At 33.0% G+C, this 24,090-nt stretch overlaps 1 protein-coding gene across 3 annotated transcripts in view; it reads left to right on the plus strand.

Moving 5' to 3' along the window:
• The window catches only part of LOC126820583 (synaptosomal-associated protein 25), a 66,961-nt gene that overhangs the window by 32,017 nt on the left and 10,854 nt on the right, over positions 1 to 24,090 (plus strand). For 2 of the 3 annotated variants that reach the window (XM_050548633.2, XM_050548634.2), the window contains exons 3-6: positions 8,283 to 8,324; positions 9,853 to 9,901; positions 16,868 to 16,985; positions 18,613 to 18,750. In XM_050548633.2, coding sequence (XP_050404590.1) covers positions 8,283 to 8,324; positions 9,853 to 9,901; positions 16,868 to 16,985; positions 18,613 to 18,750 — 347 coding nt within the window. Of the gene's footprint in view, positions 1 to 8,282; positions 8,325 to 9,852; positions 9,902 to 13,517; positions 13,567 to 16,867; positions 16,986 to 18,612; positions 18,751 to 24,090 lie in introns of all 3 variants that reach the window. The other variant, XM_050548632.2, reaches the window with a different exon arrangement.

Consider the following 24,090-nt stretch of genomic DNA (forward strand, 5'->3'; position numbering starts at 1 on the left):
CCTATTCCATTTTACACAGATAATCTCACTTTCACCGTACCAGCCCGTCTCTACCATTTTAAAATTGATTTCTTGGAAATCTTTTTTATAAATAATCACACACTGTTGTTGTTTTGTTGAATTAATCTTCACGCTTTTCGTGATTTCCTGCAGTTGACAGTGTATTGGTTTGATTTCGAAAGCATTAGCAAACATGCCAATATGTTCGCGAAGAGTGAAGGCATCAAGTGTTACAATGAGTACATTTCATTCCCTCGACTGACGGAAACTTTTTTTTTATACCATACAAAAATAATCTTTAGAAAAACCAATCAAGAACAGTAATCAATAGATATGTCACAGTGTCTTGACAGAAAGCTGAAATAATAGGCTAGTGACAGAGATAGATTATGGTGCATATGAAAACTCTTAAAATAGAAGTGAAACCTGTATCACGTTATGTTCTATGATAAAAGGTTCTATAATATAATCAATGAGAACATGTTACGTACACAAAACTCTGATTAAAGACTTGATTCTACAGAGACTATGTTGGTTTCTTTGTGTTATATTCTATTGATATACACAAAAATAAATCAATGAAATAAATGAATGTAAAGTTCTATTTCTGATTTGTTGTTGTTTTTTTCACAATTTTGTTTTCGTAAAGTAGGATAACTTTTGGCCTTCTTTATTGTCAACCAATAGAAAACAGTTGCTTAGTAGATCAGCTATGGCATCCTTTGTTGAATATACATATTAATTTAGAAATTATATCAGTTTTAGCTCTGGTACTTAAATATTCTTGAATATTGTCCATTATTTATCTCTCGATAACATCACTTACTGTAGGAAACAAAGTTATTTTGGTAACGAACCAATTTAAGAATTAGAGTTTTCAAATGTAATGACCTTACAAAGACTAGATGTTTCATAAATTAATAACAATATTGCTGCTTTAAAATTTCTAAATAATCATTCAGTTATTAATTAGGCTCATCAGCTATTGAATTTAAGACAAGGCAGATGAAATTTTCTATTAATTAAATGGTCTTACTTTTTTTACTGCATTCTGATATTAAATCTACTGTTAATATTAATAATTAAAATGACTGATCATCATTGAAGGGATTAAATCCACTGATCATCACATTTGAGTAATTTTGAATCCCTTCAAAGTAATCATTGAATTATATTCTTACCCAGGATGTAGCTTTGAAAAAAAAGTTAAGAAGAAATCACAGATACCAGTATATTTCAGTAAAAAAAGGACTAGTTAATAGCAATCTGATTAAAACACATATCCTATTTCGTTTCTTTTTTTATAGTTCAAAATTTCGTTTCACTTGTCTTTACTGCACTAGGATCTAAACCCGCGTTCTGAATGATGTGAGGGATTAGCCAGTGAAACAGTCTTTTACGGCAAGTTTTTGGCGTGAGGTGCACAGAACTGTGGGTAACCCACTAGAAACATCAATGCTGATTGGTTAATCAAAAGTTGCTTGTATGACCTCTGATGCGACCTTCCACTACAACCGGTAGTGTAGGCCATCGAAAGTATAAAAATATGAAACAAAATATAGATTTGTATTTTAATCAGATTGAGTTAATAACAATGGCTTGTTTTGACCATAACAGGTTTGTATTGTCTATCTTGAATCTTGAAAAAATTTTAATTCATCATATATATTTGTAAATACTGAATAGAATTAAACCATTTTTGTACTGATATTCCTGTTAGAGATTCAACTGTCACAATATTGTAGTTTGCAAGGGATCAAATTGGCCTCAAATGACAATCACAGACAATTAAACACAGTTAAAAGTGGAACATTTCCTTTAATATAATGCAGGCCAATCTTCTGTGGCATATTTTTATCTCAGGTGTTACAGAAATGAATATTTTTAAGATAATGATATTATATTGTAATAATTACTTATTAATCATTGATTGACGTAGCAGATGACGATATGTGATATTTACTTAATAAGAGTAACAATAACCAGTGTAGATGTTACATGTATCTGTAATGAGCAATAAAGTGATAATGAGGTCATCCTATGGACAATACCTGAAGCCATAATCAATATCACAAATCCCTCTGCAATTCTCATTTCTAACATTCATACTTCTTGGTAATTAATTTGCAGAATTTTCTGATTGGTTCGTATTCTTGAACGTCTGTCGAGTATCACCAAAAAATCATCCATCCTCATTATGGAGCCCTACTATTATGTACTTTTGGGTCAAGAATTTTGAATTTTATATGTTTGTTGAATGACGGGGCAAGGATGGCCGAATGTTTAGCATGTGTGCATTTTATCATAAGGTCTGTCATTGAGTCAACTGAGGTGGTTTTGATTCCCTGGTTGTACTTGAGAATGAGTAGAGTTGTCTGCCCAATCATGTGGGTTTTCTCTGAATCCTCAGGTTTCCTCCCACTGTTAAAGATACCTACACGCAATGACCTAGTTTGTTTTGAGTGGATGTTAAACCCCATTTCTCTCTTTCTCTCTTTGATGAATGGCAATCTGTCTTCATTAAAAAACTGTGCGAACAGTGGATAAAAGATATAACCCATTTTGTGTTCTGCTGTCAACACTGTAGACCAAAACATAAGCTGAAATTAGTAAACAAGGTGACTTCCGCATATGTCAGAATACATGTTAATTGTTAGCTTATAAAGCTTGCTCTATCACTAATCAAAGAAAAAATCAGATCAACTTAATGACTTCCGCATATGTCAGAATACCAGTTTAATTGTTAGCTTATAGAGCTTGCTCGACCACTAATTAAAGTAAAAATCAGATCAACTTAATTCCGGAGCCAAGGTGGCTCAGTGAGAAAGATGCTGGCTTATAAGTGGTACAGGATGAAGATCCTGGCAAGGAACAGCATCTAGTCATATGGAACGAAATAAAAAAAAAAAAACCCAACAAAGTGCTGTGTACCCTTTGGCGTGCACATAAAAGAACCCTTTGACAGTAGAATTCAATTGCTTTCTTGGAAAGATTTCCCTTATGCACACTGCCGTAGCCAGGTTGGAGCAGACAAGTAGGAGTTTAAACCTCATTTCATTCATTCATTCATTCATTCAACTTAATTCAATACCATATATTTTCCGACATCGAGGTTTAGCTACTTCAAGAATTCAAAATAGGATTAGGAAGCAGAAGTATTGACGACTCAATGACTCATGCTAAATCTGCCAATAAGTGTTTAAAGGAAACAGAATAGAAAATTTCAATTTAAAGTTTCCACCCCCCCATATTAATCCTGAAATAGAAGTATGTAGAAAGAGATAAATTCATTGTGTCTGTGTACTTTAATATGAAAATATATCCAATCATGTTTGTTTACAATTCATTTCCTGTATAAAGGTACTTAATGTCGAATACGATAATAAATAAATAGATCATACAAACAATAGAAATATTAAATATCAAAAAAAAAATAATAAAATAATCAATTTCCATGCATTTCATGACAACCTGTTCTAAATAACGGTAATCAATCGATCATTTTAGTCTGCTTCCTACATGTCTAAAGTTTAGTTGAGCAAATTATTCTTTATAAGAAATTATTCAGTGCTTAACGTAAATGTCTGCATTCTACCCACATAATCTAGGTTTATTATGATTTAGACATTCTAAAAATAACTGATTTTGAAACTGATCGATTAGTGTAAAATATTTATTTTTATTGAATTGAGTTTTATCTAGAAAGCCACTGAATGGAATAATCAATTTATTAGGTGAATGAAAGGATCAATGCCTCAGTGTTAGATAATTATAGTCATGGCTCTATCCTTTAAGTCATGTTGGTATCTCTGTTATTCCCTGTGTTTGAAAAGCAGACTTCATTTTAAAGGTTGTCCAGTATATTAGACTTGAGATATTGAACATATTGTCTTTAATATACATGTAAATACAAGAGGTTGCTAAATTAAAATCATGGGTAACTATATAACAAAACGAGTACAGAACAAACTGTACGATAGATAGACAATCCCACAGCAGATACAAAATAAGACCAGAGAAACAAAATGAAAGAATTAAGTTTACAAAAACTTCTGCGGTACCAGGCGGATATGAGGGCCACCTACACAACATTGTCCTTGTGTTAATAAACAAAATTCAAAAACAATAGGTCAACTTCAATGCACTTTATTACACGCTGTGATGTAGAGTAAATATGATTCAAGAATAGAAAGATTTGAAATGTTATGCAGTAGCTGTAAATATCTTGCATCTTTATATTAGAGATAAAAGATTCTGTGCTTGTGAAAACAATGCATTATTTTTCACCTACAACATACATGTACTTTCTCGTTAATCTATGTAACAATCCTACATTTTCCAGACATTATTTTATTTTTCATGGCTTAATATTCACTCAGTATAGGCAAAGTAATCAGTTGCCATGCCACACTCATTCCCATAACTGCCTTGATTTTACGTAATTTCCAATAACTGGTCAATATACTAATTGTATTATAAATGCATAATTTAGTAATCATTGTTTTGTTGTGGTACATAATTCAGACTAAAATATACCAACTAAAACATAGCCTGTAGCTCAGATTCAATAATTTATTCATGTATGATTTAAATTTTTTTCCATTGCAAAATGTATTTGGTTTAGTGACCTATCCAGTAAGTGCTTTATATTGTATTTCTAGAAAAAATAATTGAAATGCCAGGAATTGAGGGAATACTATTATTATATCCCAATATGACTTTATATTATCCGGTACGCTGTATTGCTTAATGTATCCTTGGCATTTTAGCCAAGTGATCAATCATTGAGTTGCTTGTGTGTTCTTGTGTGTGTTCTCAATAGAAATAACTTCAGGTTTTTAAGATATATGAGTAGCTTTTATTGTCACACTGTGTTCAACCTTTCTATCTATATAAATTATTTATATAGTTTAGACACAATGAGTGATTTAAAAACCTTTTGTCTGTTTTAAAAGACATTTTTCTGTAATTTTCTGCCTGTTGCAAAATCGAAAGAATCCACACTGGTGCAGCCAGGGGGGGGAAAGGGTCAGTAACCTGTAGGAACCGCACCAATGTACCTTGACTTTGTTGTTACCGCTTAATACAGTAACCGCTAGGAACTGAGCCAGTGTTTCTTGAGTTTGTTGGTAGGACTTGCTACAGAAACCTCAAGGAACTGAGGCAATGTTCCTTGAGTTTGTTGGTAGGACTTGATACAGTAACCTCTAGGAACTGGGCCAATGTTTCTTGAGTTTATTAGTAGGACTTGCTACAGTAACCACTAGTAACTAAGTCCAGGTTCCTTGAGTTTGTTGATAGGACTTGGATACAGTAACCTCTAGAAAAACGAGCGAATGTAGTTTGTTCTTACAACTTGATATAGTAACCTCAAGATTTCTCCACTTAAAGCTGCATAGATTGATCTGAACAGAATCTTAATCAATGCAAATTTGAGTGATCTGATGTATTATTATAATTATTGGATTAATAGAAGTCCAAAGTAAAAACACCAGTGGTTGTATTGACTATTGTTTTAATATGTTTGTTACCATTGCTTTAGATGTAGGGCATAATTCACGAAAACATGACCTAAAATATTTTAAGGAGGCAGCTATTTCATTGGTTGAGATGTAAAATCCTAGTACAGATTGTACCTATTGGCCAATGAATGAGCTGAATTCTAAAATATTTTAGTTTGTTTTTGTGGATAAGACCCCTGGTATTTAGTAGAAATAGATAGCTCAATAACTATGTATTCTGATATCAAGTCTATCTTTAACTCAATGTGCTAATTTCAGCCATTTTCTCCCTAGGTACATATTATCATGACAAACTTAATCAAATCATTAATGATTGTCTGATAATAATGGCCATATTTAGTCCCAATAAACACAACTGATAAACAGATTAAATGAACCCGTCCTGGCACTAAATGTTTTGTCAACTTGGGTCATTCAATATTAACAGAGTGAAAAAAATATATAAACTGTGTATCAACTGTATCTAAGTGAATCCAAATTTACAATATCGCATAAAAATGGGGAATTTTTTTTTGTTTTAATAGCTTCCATTCTGAATCAATAAACTTACATAGATAAACCACAGCTTCACTATAAACCCCGATGTTGAAGTTCACTGACCAGTCCATTGACCAGTCATAAAATCACTAAACCTCATTGGTTTAGGTCATATTAGAGTGTAGAATTGGATTAATGTGATGTGTAATTTTGATAAGCGATCTACAAAGTATATTTGATTAGATTAAGTTTTATTCCTGTCTTAAAATTAAACAGAAGTCAGTTTGATTAACAAAAGTTTTGTTTCTGGCTTAAACTGTTGACAGTCAGCTATATCTAAACATTACATCTACCTGCGGATCTAAGATTTGAAATGTTTCCAGTTCACAGAGCAAATTAACGCATCAAAATTGCCCTCTGCAACTATGTAAAACTTCATAAATTCCCTGATTTCACGCTTACATAACGATACATATACTGGCACGTTTATCTATACAATTGTAAATTTTTAAATGTATTATGTAAGATTTAGATAAAGAGCTCCCTATAATACTCTAAAAATAAATAATGAAAAATGAATATATTGAAATTTCAGTCAAAGTTATGAATGTTTGAAAAATAGCATAGTCTTGATTGTCATTGCTATGATAATAAATGAAGTTTTGATTTTCCATTTTTTCGTTAACCGATTAAATGGCGCGAATGGTTTAATCCAATCAATATCTAAGCTATTTGATGATCTAGAGAGTTAATTATTGGCTTGTCATTTGAATAAATATCTAAATGAGAATTTAAATAACGAAGAATTGGCACTTACAAAATGCATTTTTAAGTAACCTCAGTCCATTATTTGATTGAATGAGTGACAGGATAATCGTGATCATAGCAGACTAAAATTTTGTACATATAAAAGTACCATGACCAAGATTATAAAACACATCCACATATTATTAATCCATTTAGTTCTGAAAATAATATCTCGGATGGATCTGTAAATTAATAACCTTTTTTGATTATCAATAATCCATAGGCATGATTATTTAATATGATCAGAATGCCTACCCCACTGCCACACAGTTTTTTCTGTCTGCACATGTAATTTGATAAATGTCTGATACAGGAAGTTAACGTCACTGCTAATTAATTAGTTTTTACGCTTCACACTTTAGTGTTTTCAGACTACCTAATGTTTTATTTGATTTTAGTGTTGTCATGTCTAGACATTAAACATGAAACAAGTTGGACAGAGTCATTTATTTAATTAAAGGGACCTATACATGAAACAAGGCACTGCAGATAATGGTTTATTACTGCAATCTCAGTGATCAATGTCACAATTATATGTGAACTGGATGGCGTCTCCGGCCAAATCTCACAGGTTTTCTACAGTTTCCACCCACTAGGGTTGCAATGTAGTCAGGCAGTCCAGAAATAGTGGTTACAATGTAGTCAGTCCTGAAATTATGACCTGTTCTAGTCTGTTTCAAAATCACAGCAAAAAGCAAAATTAGAATTAATGTTGAGTTAATTCATCCAAATGGTTACTAATTCATCCAAGTCTCAGCTCAGACTTGCATACCTAATTAGGATGGTAAACCCCATATCAATTCACATACGATTTAATTTCCCCAGCATCTTTCCAGCATGTCTGGGCATCGGTGAAAGGCAGTCAATTTGGGTATTTTTTCTTCTATTGAAATTGATTTAGTTAGGGCTACATATTTTATGAGCCTCAGATAAACATCGAAATTACCAATTTTTTTTTTTTATTTTTTTTTTTTACAGAATTGATGAAATACTCTGCAGTTGTGTTAGTTGACATTAAATTTTATTTGTCTATAGATAAATGCCATCTAATTGCAGTAGCCTACAAAGTTAAATGTTAAATTAAGGCGCAATTTTCTGACCTCTTTACATTCCGTCCTTGAGAAATTGATTATGTCTTAGAATAGATATCTTATATACTAAACTGAATTTGTCATTATCTGCTGAAAAGCAGAAAAGTTGTCAGTGTCACCAACACTTATGAAAAGGGATTCTGAACTTCAGTGGTGTCGTGTGTATGACCAGTGAACCATCCCAAATTATTTAAAGAAATATGCACCAAGAACTCAGTTTTGTAGCATCTTCACAAGGAATTATGGATAAACCAACTGATGGAAGTCACAGGTTGTAACGATAATATGCCTGCATAATAAAATATTTTTTGTTTTATTCAAATGCAGCAATAGTTTGCATTAAAAGTTAAATTCGGAAAACTTATTATAATTTTTTTTTTTTCAGTCATTGGAAAGTACAAGGCGTATGTTGCAGATGTGTGAGGAGGTAAACTTAATTTTTGTTTACATAAAATCAGTCTGGTTTAGAATTAATACACTAATTAGAAAGATTTTGTTTAGGCCATATCCCTTTAGACCACATCAATTTGATTTTCTGTTCTTACTTAGAAATCAAAAGTACTTGTTTGTACTGTTCAAAAGCTTTTAGTTCCAAATTTTTTAGGTTTTGAGATTTTTACCAAAACATCATTCATTTGATTCAAGTGACTATATAGCTAGGCAAGATAATCTCAAAAGTAGATTAACCCTAAACAAATTTCAAAAGAAACCTATGCAGTTGGGTTCAATCATGCTTATATTAGACAACATCATACTTAAAATGACGTAATTAACATAATTCAATATGGCGGTCTCCAGGACATTTCTGAGAGTGATATCTCGTATCCAGTGCGTTTCAGTGGTGGGACAATAAATAGATCTTTTTTTTTTTAAATCTTACAATACAAATTGGTTATAGAGGCGAAATATTCAGAAAATAACAAATTTGACCAAAACAATTGTTAAAAAATGTATTTTTCAAATGGCTGTCAAATTTGGTAATAAAATGGCATTGTCCCCGTATATAACCATTCACTATCTTGTAAGATAGATTAGAAACTTCCTGAAGACCACCATATTGAATTATGCTAATTATGTCATTTGATGTTGTCTGACACGTATCATTGAACCAAACTGCAATTGGTTACTTTTGCAATTTGTTTTGGGTAAAATGTTATCCCTCCCCATCTAGTATATTATCAATACTCTGATGAACAGAAAATCAAATTTGTGTGGCCTTACTGATGAATAATAATCTTAACTTGATCAAGATAGAATTTTTTGTGAGGAATGACAACAAATTGAACAAACTATTTCCTGTTCTAGGTTTGTCATTATGATAGAAATAGAATTTTCCTTTCAAAAACTAACGCAAAGGTTTCATTTAGATTAAAATCATCTTGTTTTAACTCGCTGGTTTAAACAACGTGATAGTTTAGTTTTTATATATTGATTGTAAACAATGTTCTCTTGAAAGAGATTTCGTTGAAAATACAAATATTGAAAAGTATTTTGATGAGAAATGGACATGTCGTAGTATAATAATTAAGACTTCAACACTGATCAAAATTTTGATGTACTTGTTGGTTGGTAAAACAAATAATTTTTGATTTGACATGATTTGATTATACAGTTCCGTCGGGCATGTTTAAATATGATTGTGTCCCAATTTTGAAACAACACTACCATGCCATTGTCGAGATATACACGTTTTAGATTATTTACAAGTCAGTTTATGAATTTTTGTTGATTACTCAGGTCTTAAGGTTATTTTCAAAAGGATATTATTCAAAATTCTTTACATTAATTGTTTTAGTAAGGATGATAATAGATGATGACTCTTTTATGATGACCATAAAATGTTTTTCCAATTTGAAAATATTTCAATTATGTGTACATTCATTATTAAATATTGGTCTTTTCATATTATAAATTGTTTTAAAATAATGTTTCCATTAATTGCTTGCTCTCTATAGAGTAAAGAAGCAGGTATCAAGACATTGGTTATGTTGGATGAACAAGGAGGTAAGACACAGTAACAGCCAACATACAACAGACACTGTTTCGTATCACCTGCATGTATTGATTAATTTTAATTATCTTTTAGCTAATTTTTTGTTGAAATCCTGACATTTTTAACTTTTAATTTATTTCTAGGTTTTGTTTTGTTGTTTATTTGACCTGATGGTCACAAATGATCTAATCACAGATTATTGAATTAGTAAAATGTTCAAATATTGCTGTAGATTTTCTCAGCCAAACACAAAAAGCATTCTTTTTCAAAATTAAGTCTGTTGACAGCAATCGCTAACAACCCCAGTTTGCATTTTCCCAATCATAATATTAAGTCTATCTAGACGAATGGGGATCACGGTGGCTAAGTGGGTAAGGCGCTGGCTCGCTAGCCTGGAGGTCTGGTGTTCGATCCCTGCCTTGGCCGAGAAAGTTCATCCCGATTTTCCGGCGTGGTTCTCCCTTGTCAGTGATGCAGGACGGAGGGGCTGACAAGGACAGCTGTCTAGTCGTTCGGATGGGACGGAAAACCGAGGTCCCGTGTACTCATTGGCGTGCATGTAAAAGATCCCTTTACAGTTGGAATTCGATATAAGAGTAGGCCGTAGTGCCGCTGTCCGGGCAAAATTCCCCTCATAGCACACTGTATGGCGTATGCCCATCTTCATTAGCCCAGTTCGGAGCAAAACAGTAGGACGTTAAACCCCATTTCATTTCATTTCTATCTAGACGAATGAGATTTTAGGGTCATTCCATGTCAAGTGGACCAGTGCTTGTTAAGTGACATGCTCAGAATATTATATTGAAAAAATATATGTTATAGTTAAGTATTAGCCTTGAAAATCGTCTTGCACAGAAAACTAGCTAAAAACGAGTCATAGGATAGTAGTTTCAAAACTTGGAAAAGGGTACCATGATTTAAAAGGTCATATCTCAGTCAATATTAATGCTCGAGTCCTATAACTTTACAGTTTTACATAAATTTGTATGTACTATATAATTTTCTGAGGGGGGTCACCTGACAACTTTCTGAGAATTTGGTCCACTAGAGATGGTATGACCCTTTAGAATTTCTGGAAAATCTGACCTCCTCACCTTCCACAAGTACTTTTCTTTTTTTTTTTATAAATGTTTCATAAGTTTAAATAGATAAGAAGTCATATCAATGGTTTTAAAAGAATTAAGTATACCCTGTCACATGCACAACATCCATTACTACTCAAGGGGGGTTTGATGGCCGAATGGTGCGCGTTGTATCATAAGGTCTGTCATTGAGTCAACTGGCGTGGTTTCGATTCGCTGGTTGTATGTGAAAAGCAGTAGGGTCGCCTGTCAAACCTCGTAAGTTTTCTCTGGGTCCTCCGGTTTCCTCCCTCAACTAAGGACCCCTACATACAAACAAGCAAATTATTGTAATTAAAAATTGAACCATATGTTAGTCCCAAAATGACCTAGTTTGGGTTGAGTGGAGATTAAACCCCATATCTCTCTTTCTTCTCTTTCTCTCTTTCTCTCTCTCTCTCTCTCTCTCTCTCTCTCTATCATTACTACTCCATAGCAAAAATAGTAAGCCCCTACTTCGGCTGCATTCTGTTTGTGTACCTTTATCTGAAACATTGGAGCTAATTTTATTCTAGATATCCGGAGTCTTGGTCCATGCTTGTTTTTTAATTTAAATAAAACTTCAAGATATATTATCTAGAAGCCAGGCATAATAGAGCTAAAAGGATCTTCTGTAGCCCATGATTACACTTTCCTTTACATTACTGAAATTTACATGATAGTTTCGTAAAGAACTGATTTCAACGATACCATGTTTAGAAATGGCTGTTTTTGAATAACATCTAGGCTATTTATATCTCAGTGTAAAGCTGGGATAATTTTTTAAGCCAAATTCGGATTTAAATAGACATTTTATCCGTAATTTGTTATCGAGTAGCAATTTTCAAGACCACTACTATTCGTGTCAATAAAATTGAATGCAATCTATTGAGTTACAGTATCGTCTCCTAAAAATAGAAACATAATAGAAGAAAAAGTTAAAACCAAAAGCATTGTAATTGAACAGCAGTGGATATTGTGAAAGATAAATATAAAAATAGCACACTTCAGTGGCAGAAAATAAGAAGATAACTAAGGATATTCTTATTTTCGGCAAACAGTTAATTTTAAGGGATTTGGTTTAAAGGGGGGGGCAGCGGGAAATGATAGTTAACGTGTGCGCATTGCAGCATAAGGCTTGTCATGGAGTCAAAGTGTAGGATCGCCGGTCCAACTGTGTGTGTCCCACTGCTAAAGACGCAAATGCACAAGCGAATTATTGAAATGAAATTGAACCATAGGTTAGTCCTGAAATGACGTTATTTTGTGTCGAGGGAACATTAAACCCCATTTTCTCTCTCTCTCTGTTTTGTTTAAGTGAGCTAGGAGTGGTGAGGGATCTATATCATACACTGAACTCGTGGCTTTTCTTGTGTATCTCTAGCTGTATATACCAGACTACACATTAAACATCCCAGGACAATTAGAAATTGAATACCATTAGCACTGCTTTCCGGACAAAATTTCTGTCATGGATCACTCCATGGTGTATGTGTACATGTATTCTTCACTAGGATGGTTGGTGAAAAAAAGTAGTACCTTAAATTAAGCTCCATTACCTTCATTGATATCTCTAGTTTTTTCCCACTGCTTAAGATCACTGCGCACAATGAATTATTGAAATATAATTTGTTGATCCTGAAATTATCTAATTGAATGGACATTAAACCCCAATTTCTCTCTCTCTTATTTTCGTCACTATAACTTATATTTAAAAAATGTTGTGTGTTTGGTAAAGCAATATTTTAACATCTTACAAGTGGCACACGTCTGACTTTGTTAGAAACTTAATGTTAAACGTCTACAGAAATTGTACATCTGCTACTAATTATTAATGATGTCTGAAAGCGTTCAATTGGCACAGATCTCACAACTACTGAGCCTACCTCTATCTACATGTAAAGATTTCCAAATTAAATTTAAAAAGAATTTGTTGTAAAAAGCAAGTAGACTTTTAGATCAACAGTTTCTAAGAAAATCTGATTATTCTTCACACATTCTGATTTTTATCTTTTTTTTGGTTTTTATAGATTTATTTTATTCACTTAGCACATTTTCTGCTAATGATGATTTTTCTGGACTTGAAGTATTTTATTAATCAAATAACCGATAAGAAGAATGTCAAACTTGACATTTCGTGGGGAAATCTTTGGTCTACTATATTGACGTACAACATTATTAAGATAGGGTCTTTTGACACTATCTGAAATGTATTTGCCCATAAAAATGACTGCCTGTCGAAATCAGAGATTAAAAAGAGAGAAAAAAAAATGATTTAGCTGCATCCAATAAAACTGTTACTTGAACAGCACAGATACTTAATTGAAAATGAACAAGTGTAAGTAGTTGGAAGACTGCACAACAAAACATAGACAGAATAAACAAAGTGTTTAAAGTAGACCCAGGGATCGATATTGGTTATTTGTTTAAGAATACTTCAATTCATAATCTCCACCCTTTTCAATTTTTGGTTTAATTTATATTTAGTTTAGTTTTGTTTGAGTTTATTTAATGCACTATCTTTCAGAGTCAAGAAGTGGGAGTTAAAACTCTTGTTATGTTAGATGAGCAAGGGGGTAGGTACAAAACACAAACAAAACCCTCATCATCCATAATTATGTTTGAACTCACCATAAAATAGTAAAATACATTTTTGAAAATATTGATTTTCAATAATTATCTTGAGTCTAGATGTATTTACTAAGTAACTACTAATTTGAATGTATATGTTTGAATGAAGTGGATTAAATGTATGCCTCAGAATATTTAAATATTCCAAATTTTGTTCTGACACTTTCATTGAATAATAATAGTAATTGTAGCATGGACTGTAAATGTGTTCAAGAATTGTTTTTCTGTAAACTGTTAAAATAGAATCAATTGGTTTCCCCAAAATAACATTTCATGGAATATTGCATTCAGTGATTTAGATTTTATAACTTTACAATATTTCATTTCTTGTGACATTAGAAATATCATGCGCCAATCCCTCAAGGAAATTAAATTGTATAGTGTCTAAAATATTTTTAACTTTCCACTCAGAAACAGAACTACAGTGGTTTAAAAAAATCTTGATATTCTGTTATAATACATGTATACTTTAAAGATGGGTTCCCAGAAAAGTATTTATCCGGTGGTTATTTCCAATAAAAGTATGGTAATTTTGGTATATATATGGGAAGTAGAGATATCCAATCTTACTAGAAAAATACTGGATTCCCCGAAAAACACTCATGGAGCGTATACAGGACAAAAATGTAAGGGTTCCCCTAATCAACAGCCTGACGATTAGGAATTTCTGCACGCATGAGCGCGTGATGTACAAGTTGATAAACTTTATGAAGAGTTCGACGTACAGCACGCGGGTTGTGGATAATCCGAAAATTTAATTAGGATTCGATATTTGTAATAAATAGTAAGCGATTAAAGACAACATCGTCTTATGTATGCAATGAATTCTCCTCTGACTTCTAAGAGAGGCAAGTCACGTGATGTAAACATTTTTATAGTAGGACATTCCATCGCAATTACAATGTTTGAGAAGGATTTGAAGCAAAATTATGACAAATTAATTAGTTTCAATATGTTTTTAGTCCATATATACCATTAAATCACCCAGTTTGTACGCGGGAACCCATCTTTAATAGATATTTGTCGATAATTTGACTAACAACAATTTGACAGGCCAACTTTTGGGTATAATATAACACCTTGTCAAGAACAATGTGTTATTTCTTTCATGTTCTTCATTTAAAGTAATTATAGATGAATATCGACCGTAAGGCTTAATGCCCACTTCCACCGTTGGTGATATTTCAGACAAGAGGAATATTACTGTACATCACTGAATTTCGTGCTATTGTTGATAACATTTCTTCTTCATGCGTATTACAATTAATTAACTGTACTTGAAATTCTATTTAATATTCTCATTGCAAGGTAGATATAAGTAAAAAAAAAACAATTGTCAGATATATTAAAAGAGATAAAGTCATTTAGGGTAGGATATAAAAGTTAATCTGGGATTAATGTTTTCAAGTCTGATTGATCTTTTTTTAATCACCTCTCATTTATTTCTTCATCTATGTTTTGCACGTCATTATGTTGCATGATATTATTAACTCTTGTTGGTAGAAATTTTATATCTTTTAATATATAACATTTCACAGTCTTCAAAGACACACTAGTTTTTATCTGGCAGTATTATATTGGATGCTAGACTTGCCATATTGTATAAAATGATTATTACGAAGAAATTATCCTGATTACATGTTTATTTTTGGTATCTCTCCCAGCTCTGTATATGTTAAAAGAAAAAAAACCCCGATAATAATGACTTTATGCAGGAAATGGCAAAGATGAAATCTATTTTAAGAGAGTTTTGAGGACAATGATAGTAGGAGGCCGACTGGTTTCTATTATAACCATAGATCATTTATCAACAATCAGGTAGAATTATACACGGGTGTCTATATCAGTGTCGTTTACCCACGTCATAGACTCGATGTCATGTCAAGATCTTTTCCGTTTTCTTCATTTCACAGTATTATCGGGAGATTTTTGTGAGCTGATAATAATTCTATGAATGGTAAAAAGACTGACTACTTGGCTTCCAGTGTTAAACAAGATAAAAACTCAATCAAACAATTTAGTTCTACGCTTCATCACCAATAAACTACTGATTTGTCTAAATATTATGCCTGATCAAGAATGATCATGTCATTTCTAACTCGAACACCAATTCCAAAAATTTGGCAACTATTCAGAATTTGTGATAGAAAAGTTGAAAAATGTCGGAATTGTTTCATTTATATTCACTCACTAGAAAGGCCCAGGAATAAATTAGGGCATATTGTTATAAATTATTGTCTAAGTCGATTGAGACACTGCATGTCTTTGGTAATAAAAAATAGGGTTGTTTTTTGTTTAATGTTCTTACATTATGTAATTTACTGGTCTCCTATTGACTGTCTCAATAAAATAAGTTATATAATACTGATGTAAATGCACCCACTGGAGTGAAATAAATTTTGATGAATTTTGTTCTGTAACACAGTGAAGGATAAACCTTATTCCTGTTCATAAATATGTCAAACTCTTGAAGTTGGCCATTCATCATACACATTAATAACATATTCAGTGTAAATATTCGAGTTTTTAAAATCAATAAAGAAAGGTGATTGATTGATACTGAATTAAAGAAAAAGCCTGAAATAAACTGTAATGGTTGTCTTCCAGACTAATTGGTATTAAAGGTGATATTCCAAATAAATTCTTTAGTTGTTAGGGTTACACATTGGACTTAGACTTGGTTTAAAGATCATGCTATACAGCAGTTCATTATAACATGCCCCCAATCCGTAGACAACAACACCGAGGCGTATGAGGTTTATAAAATAATTTGGCAGTGGATATAGGACTGGGACCCGATTCAGTCTGGTTCTCATCCATACAAATCTCGGAAACCAGCGGCATGTTGTTGATTTTAGTTCCAGAAATATAAATATCAAACCAGAACCCTAACACTGAAGTACACAGAAGAATCCTGACTAACACATAGTCCTTACCTCAGATATCATATATATAGTCCTTACCTCAGATATCATATATATAATCGCTTCCAATAAAAAATTATGTTGAAAACTCAGCACCAGCTATCGATTGCATGGAACCAGCCATTTCTTCTCCCACTTTACAAATTATCCAATTCTAAATAATTATTTTTACAACTCTAATTACCATAACAGTTTATATTTTAATATATATTAATTATTTAAACACATAAATAATCACGATATTCTGTTGAGGTCAAAGAAAATGAACTTTTGATCACTTTTGTTGGAATATAATTTAACGAAATATTTTTGATTTGATTAGAACAATTGGACCGTATTGATGAGGGAATGGATCAAATTAATCAAGATATGAGGGATGCTGAGAAGAATTTAGAGGGTATGGAAAAATGCTGTGGTCTCTGTGTTCTGCCATGGAAACGGTAAATAATTAAAACAATATATAAAAGTTTTGAAATTTGTGTAGAAGAGCATTTTTGATACCCATTTTTCTCTCACATATAAATGTGACCAGAATCTTCGGACGTTTGCATTCCCCATCGCATTAATAGGTAAAAATCTTCATGTGGTACAGTAGATGGAGATTTGTGCTATTACAGCAGAAAATAGATAAATTTATTTATTATATATAGATGATTTTAACTTTATTTTCGCTATGTAAGTCATGGGTCTGATTATTAATATCATGCTTGTATTATATTATGTCAAGGAGTAAGGTCACCTAATCTTTCGTTATGGTTTCTCTCTGGATCCCCCCCCCCCCTCCGCCCACTGCTTAAGACCTGTGCACAATAAATGAATTATTGAAATAAAGGTATACATTATATTAGTCCCAAAATAACCTATTGATTGCTGAGTGGGTGTTAAAGGGGGCAAGTCTCTAACTCAATATCATCCACAATTTTCGACATTGCAAACACGACTTATTGGTCAATTCAAATCAACATTGATGTTGTTATCTTACTGTGAAAAGATGGGCTTCTGATATCCAATATTTAACTTTAAGACAAAATGAAAATTTAAAAATTGGCACATGAATAGCGTGCCAGAATGCTTTCGAGCACCATTTGTAATAAAGTGACTCGATGAATGAGCCTAAACAGGAGAATACTATTAGTGTAGACTGAATTAACCGGAAGCCAAAGACTGCCATTCAATTTCGTCGCACATAACCTGATCCAGAGTTACAGTAAAAACAGAAATGATTGGATGTAAATAAATTTATATACATTCATATTACATTATTATATGCATTGCGACCTATTTGTGTCCATTTGTAGGTGCCAAAGAATAGAGATTTAGCTCCTTTAAACCTTGTTTTTCTATTTCTATCTCTTTCCACACAGTGTGCTGAACATGTAGCCAGACTTATTATTTGTGACAAGCAATATTCTGTATTATTGGATATTTATATTTTGATCAGATTGGTTAGACACAAGCAATAACTTTTTCTGCACTTTACCAAACATGTAATTCATAATGAAAAAAAAAAGAAAAATGTGAACCATCTTTGCGTAGCTATGTAATTTGATCTTATTTATATATTGATATATTTGCGCTGTATGTGTACCATCGTGTTTTAAAGTTGATTCAATCCATAAAATAAGCCCAGATGATAAATTGATATCCGCTGTTTCATTCTTGAATTATTTCTAAAATTGTAAGATTTCATTACTTTAGGTGATCCTACAGATATTTTGATTGTATTAAGAGGCTGTGCTGTGAATTCACATCCTTATTCATTTCTTTTACCGAGTGTGGTTTTTAGCCCGAAAGGTATTTAAGAAGATGCCCATCCCCATCCTTATTCATTTCTTTTTCCGAGTGTGATTTTTAGCCTGAAAGGTGTTTTAAGAAGATGCCACCATCTTTCAGGACCTTGTATCCATAGAGATTATTTTTTCATTACTAAGGAATATATAAAAATTTTTTAACTACTAATATTTCAAGATACTAACCTCGGACTCACAGACATATCTTTTTCGATTTACATGTAAATCTGATTAATTTTGTTGTAAATATGGATTGTTTTGTATTTTGTTTGCACAGAGCCAAAAACTTTGAGAAGGGATCAGACTACAATAAGACATGGAAAGCTAATGAAGATGGAAAAGTTAACGCTAATGGTCCTAGAATAACTGTTGACAGTGGTAATGGTGCTGTTATGTCCAGTGGATTTATTACAAGGTGAGCATTAAAGGAGAAGTCCCAGAAATTTAACGTGTGCATGTTGGATCATATGCATATGGTCTGCTATTGAGTCAAGTTGCGTGGTTTTCAAATCCCCGTTTGTACGTGACAAGAGGTGGGTTTTCTTCGATTCCTGCAGTTTCTTCCCAAGCGCAAATGAGTTATTGAAATAAAATTAAACAATGTTAGTCCCGAAATGACATAGTTTATGTCGAGTAAATTAAAAACCCATTTCTCTCTCTATCCCAGTTTAGTGCATCTATCTAAATCTCTGTAACACTTATTTGAAGACGTACAAGGTTTCAATTTCCAGAATCCCCAATTTCACCCTCTGTAAGTTTCCAGATAACCATATATGTAAGCTATTTTCATAACTCCATATTTTGACATGAATTTTCAGTCAAGACACATGGGCCCTGTTGTCGTGTTTGATTTGCAGTGTCCTGTGAAATCTAAGACTGCCTCTTTTAATATATAATTTTCCCTTCCATACAGTTATTTGGTTGTTCTGCTGACATAAGAAAAATAATCCATAATTGAGTTTTAAGTGTTCTGTTAATCAGACTGTACTTATTATATGTCAGTCGAAATGGCTATTTGTTCCATAAATATTAAAATCAATGAAACACACATGTACAAACAAGAATTGAATCAGATCAATATTTTAAGATTGTATCTAGACGTAAAAATTTTAAGTTGATAAATACAGATTTCACGCAAAAAGAATTTGGCAACTGGAAAAAAAAAATTGGATCCGTGAGATCTATATAAGCCATTTCCTTTCTATGTGATTGGAGCCAGCAATTAAATTTCGAGGTATGAAAAAATAGATCGATGAGATCTACCGTTTGTTATTTTAATCAAAATATAGATGTACTGTAAGATTTTATATTTAATAAATGGTGAGATCTAAAACAATTGTAATCCTAAATAACGTTAATCTTACTATAATGATAAACAGAATAGGTTAAAGGTCCAATATACCAGAACAAACAGCAATTATAGACTTTCAGACTGATCTAAACATAAATTAATTTATATTGATTTCACGCTGCCATTTTTAATTTGTTGTAATCGACTGTCGCTGTCGGAATGGTAACTCCATTTCCATCCATTAGTATTGAGGTCAAAATGGTATCTTAACTTTCCAACCTCATGGGTTTTCTTCTGGTCCTCCGGTTTCCTCCCACTGCTAATGACCCATACGCGCAAGCGAATTATTGAAATATAATTGAACCATGTGTTAGTCCCGAAATGATCTAGTTTGTGTCGAGTTTGAACGTTAAGCCCCATTTCTCTCTCTCTCTCTCTCTCTCTCTCGGTATCTTAGCTTACATGATTTGTTTTAATAGTCCAAAATTAATTACTATCTAAAGAAGACTTATTTTAGCCATTTTTTGGTTGTATAGCAGGGTGAAAATTTAAGGCACCCGAAACAGACTTTGTCAGACACAAATTATCACATAACCTATATATTATAACAAAAAACATTGTATGACAGGTGCCTTATGTCTAGGGTTGATTGTATATATTATAAAGAAGGAAGTTCAGAAGTTGTGTATTTGCCTTCTGCTACATTGCATATCAGGGGGGTTGGATGGCCGAATGGTTAGCACGTGCGTCCTGTATCATAAGGCCTGTCATTGAGTCAACTGGCGTGGTTTCGAATCCCCGGTTGTACGTGACAAGGAGTAGGGTCGCCTGTCCAACCTCGTGGGTTTTCTCCGGGTCCCCCAGTTTCCTTCCAATGCTAAAGACCCCTACGTGCGAACGAATTATTGAAATAAAATTAAACCATATGTTAGTCCCAAAATGACCTAGTTTGCGTCAGTGGACGTTAAACCCCATTTCTCTCTCTCTCTCTCTCTTTCTCTCTCTCTCTCTCACATTGCTATCATTGGTTATAAGATAGAATAGAAGTAGAAGTATGTAAATACAGTTTTTGGGTTGTTAGAAAATTCCTAGTCTATTGATTTAATGAAAGGAATTATAAACAACAGGAGAGAGTATATAATTCTCTGTATGGTAATATCTTCGTTTCTGTTCTATGTCTATAGACAACCTGTTACTCATGCCCTGTACAAGTTTACCATTTCTATTGACTCACGGTTCTGTTTATTGTTTGGCTTTGACATGAGGCACCTCTGAGACTGTTTTACTTACATATTTATGCCAGGCTTCAGACCATTGATATATTGATACGTTTTGTTATGTGTGGGAGATTAATATGTAGATTATCATTAATGATATATATATGACATAGGTAATATAGTCAGTGTGGTAGTTAATCACTCTAGTCCTATTAGTTTGTATTATTTCACCTTCAGCTTTTATACATGTATTATCAATGTTTTATTATTCATCTGTTATAATGACCTTTAAGTCTATTCTACTTTATTAATGTCTGGTAGTGGTAAAGAGGAAGTATACAATATTTTACACTGTGATGGTCTTTGTATTTAATTATTAATTCATTTAAAGTGGCTTTATATGTTTTATGACCATTAGGGGGTATTGGGTGCCCAAATGGTCTAATCAAAGCCGTATATAGATAAAGTTGAGACAACTGTGAAGCCAGAAATTTCATATGACGTCATGAAAATATGACGTCAGGTGTACAAAGACGCCATCTTGGGTCCCAAGTAGACAGACATGGAAGGGGTCCAGTGAAGGGGACGCAGTTAGTTTTGAGTTTGTCCGACTTCTTTGGGTATTCGCGCCCCATTTCCAATGAAAAGAATGAAGTTGTTCTGATGCTCAACCAGTATCAAAGATATAGCGTGTCTGAAATTTGTTACAAATTGCCTCGAGTATGTTCCACACATCTCAACATTTATCGGCTTTTTGTTCAATCTATTAGAGCATACATTCCTACAAAATGTTTTGTTTAGTCAAGTGAAACAAGAAAATTCAAAGGCTAAAAGGAAAACCTACCTACGACTCTATAAAATAAGATATTTAGATATGATTCAACCGAAAGGTACATACATTTATTTTGGAGATTATCGCTGACCCTTTATTACTAAATTAATGTTTTGGGTTTTTTTCTTTTTATTAAGTGGTATTATCAAATTTGGCAGTCATTTAGAAAGAAATGCACACCCCCAAATGAAATGGTATTTGTCAAGATCGATTTTTCAGCACATTTTGCTTGCATAACCACTCTGTGTTTGAGGAATTTAAAAAGGAATCATGTATCCTTCCACCACTGAAAGACACCGATTACGAGATATCGCTCTCCGATAATTCCTGAAGAACGTCAAATTGTATTATGTTAATTATGTCACTTTGCCATAGCCGATTTTGAGTATGATCTTGTCTGACATATTTATCATTGAACCAAACTGCATTGATTTCTTTTGCAATTTGTTTAGTATAAATTGTAGCCCGTAAAACGTTATACAAAGAAAACAAAATAAAACGTTTTGTTAAGTAAAGCTATATGACGCCATGACGTCATAGTTTGTATGGCGTTATAGCTGGGACCCAAAATGGCGCCTGTAAATGAGTTGTCTTAACTTTACCTATACAGGGCTTTGGGTCTAATGTGTGCGCTTTAGATCATAAGGTCTGTCAGTGAGTCAACTGGCATGGCTTCGATTACCTTGTGTTTTGTTGTTAATAGACCAAAGGACCGACGGGGTGGTAGGATGATATTCTCACACTGAAATCTGGGCATTTGAAAATGAAATTAAAATCAACATCACTGTTTGGTGATAGAAGCTTTGTTTTTCATGGAATCTTCATGGAGTACTTTTAGTTGGCAGTCTGCTTCTTTACTGGTGACAAGGAGTAGGGTCGCCTGTCCAACCTTGTGGGTTTTCTCCAGGTCCTCCGGTTTCCTCCCACTGCTAAAGACCCCTACGCGCAAGCGAATTATTGAAATAAAATTAAAAACCACATGTTAGTCCCTAAATAACCTAGTTTGTGTCGAGTGGACGTTAAACCCCATTTCTCTCTCTCTCTCTCTCTCTCTCTCTCTCTCTCGCTTCTTTACTGGTTAATGTTTGCTTTCTTAAATGGTGATATCTCAGTCCGTCTGAAGGCACTTAACATTTTATAGATCAATCAAAATAAGTTTCATATCACTGTTTCATTCATTCCCAGTTGAGTTGCCAGGAATGGAATAATATCACTATATAGTACCATACTCTTACAGCTATTGTTGAATATAGTGTGTAATAAAAAGCAGTGTAATATTTGTATAGTAGCTTAATGGTTTACTATCAGGAAAGCCATTAAATACACGTTATTAGCATATTTTACACTGGTATCGTGTCTTTAAGTGGATAGTCGAAGGTTACTGGATAATCATGATGGTATAATATGTGATGGTTCTAATATAGATTAATAATTACTAGATTGTATTGTACACAGTAATTTCATGCACTTTACAAGGTCATATTCATTCCTGTTTTTCTGTTGACATCATGAAAACTTCTTTCAAAATCTATACAGTATATATAAATCATGCTGTGTGATATTGTCTCCTGTTTCTGTATTTCACAACCATGACTGACAAAATAAAAATAATTTAATCAGAAAAACAAATTATATGTACCATGAGGCTTTGTAACTAGATAGAAAAAGTAAATGGCAGGGTTTTTTTTTATTTAATTTTGTAGAGGAAAACTATGAAAAAATAAGTTGTTTTTCTGGCATTTTTAGAATGTTATTTCATATCTAGTTCAGTAGCTGTAGGCTAATAGAAATTATGCCATTTATTGAGAATAAGTGAAAAATTCACGATCCAATCAATATTTATATAACTGAGTATTCAGTTTTATTTTAAATAAATAAAGTGAAAGTAGGATGGGACATTGGGCAGATATCCTAGACAAAGTTTACAGAGACTTTTTGTAAATTTAACCTTATAGATTACTATCTGAAGAACAATTTTGAGTCAGGTTTTTATTTTGGTGATAATTTAAGATAAGGAAAATGTCTGTCAGCCTCTTGATGGTTTGAGGCTTTAATCCATCCAAAATATGTTTTAAGTAGTGGTTATTAGCACACTTTCCTCGGTGTATCGGTGAGGCGGCCCGCGACTAAAACTGTCCTGATCTTCCCAGATACACCGAGGAAAGGTGCCAATAACTCAGTTACATCACATTTCTATCGAGTATTGTGAAGCGAAATGTGAAAAATAGTATTTATTATGGAGTCGTGTCAAGCGAAATGTGACAAATACTTTCTGCTCTTTCATTTATCCCTTTCTGTGCCTCAAGTTACATTTTGTGGTAGAATGATTTCGCAGTGGAGAAACGACCTGAGTAGTATTTACACGTGGCTCTTGCTGCATTACCCTGGGAGTAAAACAGTCATGTGTTTTTTAGA

This window comes from Patella vulgata, chromosome 5 (assembly GCF_932274485.2).
Source record: "Patella vulgata chromosome 5, xgPatVulg1.2, whole genome shotgun sequence".
NCBI lineage: Eukaryota > Metazoa > Mollusca > Gastropoda > Patellidae > Patella > Patella vulgata.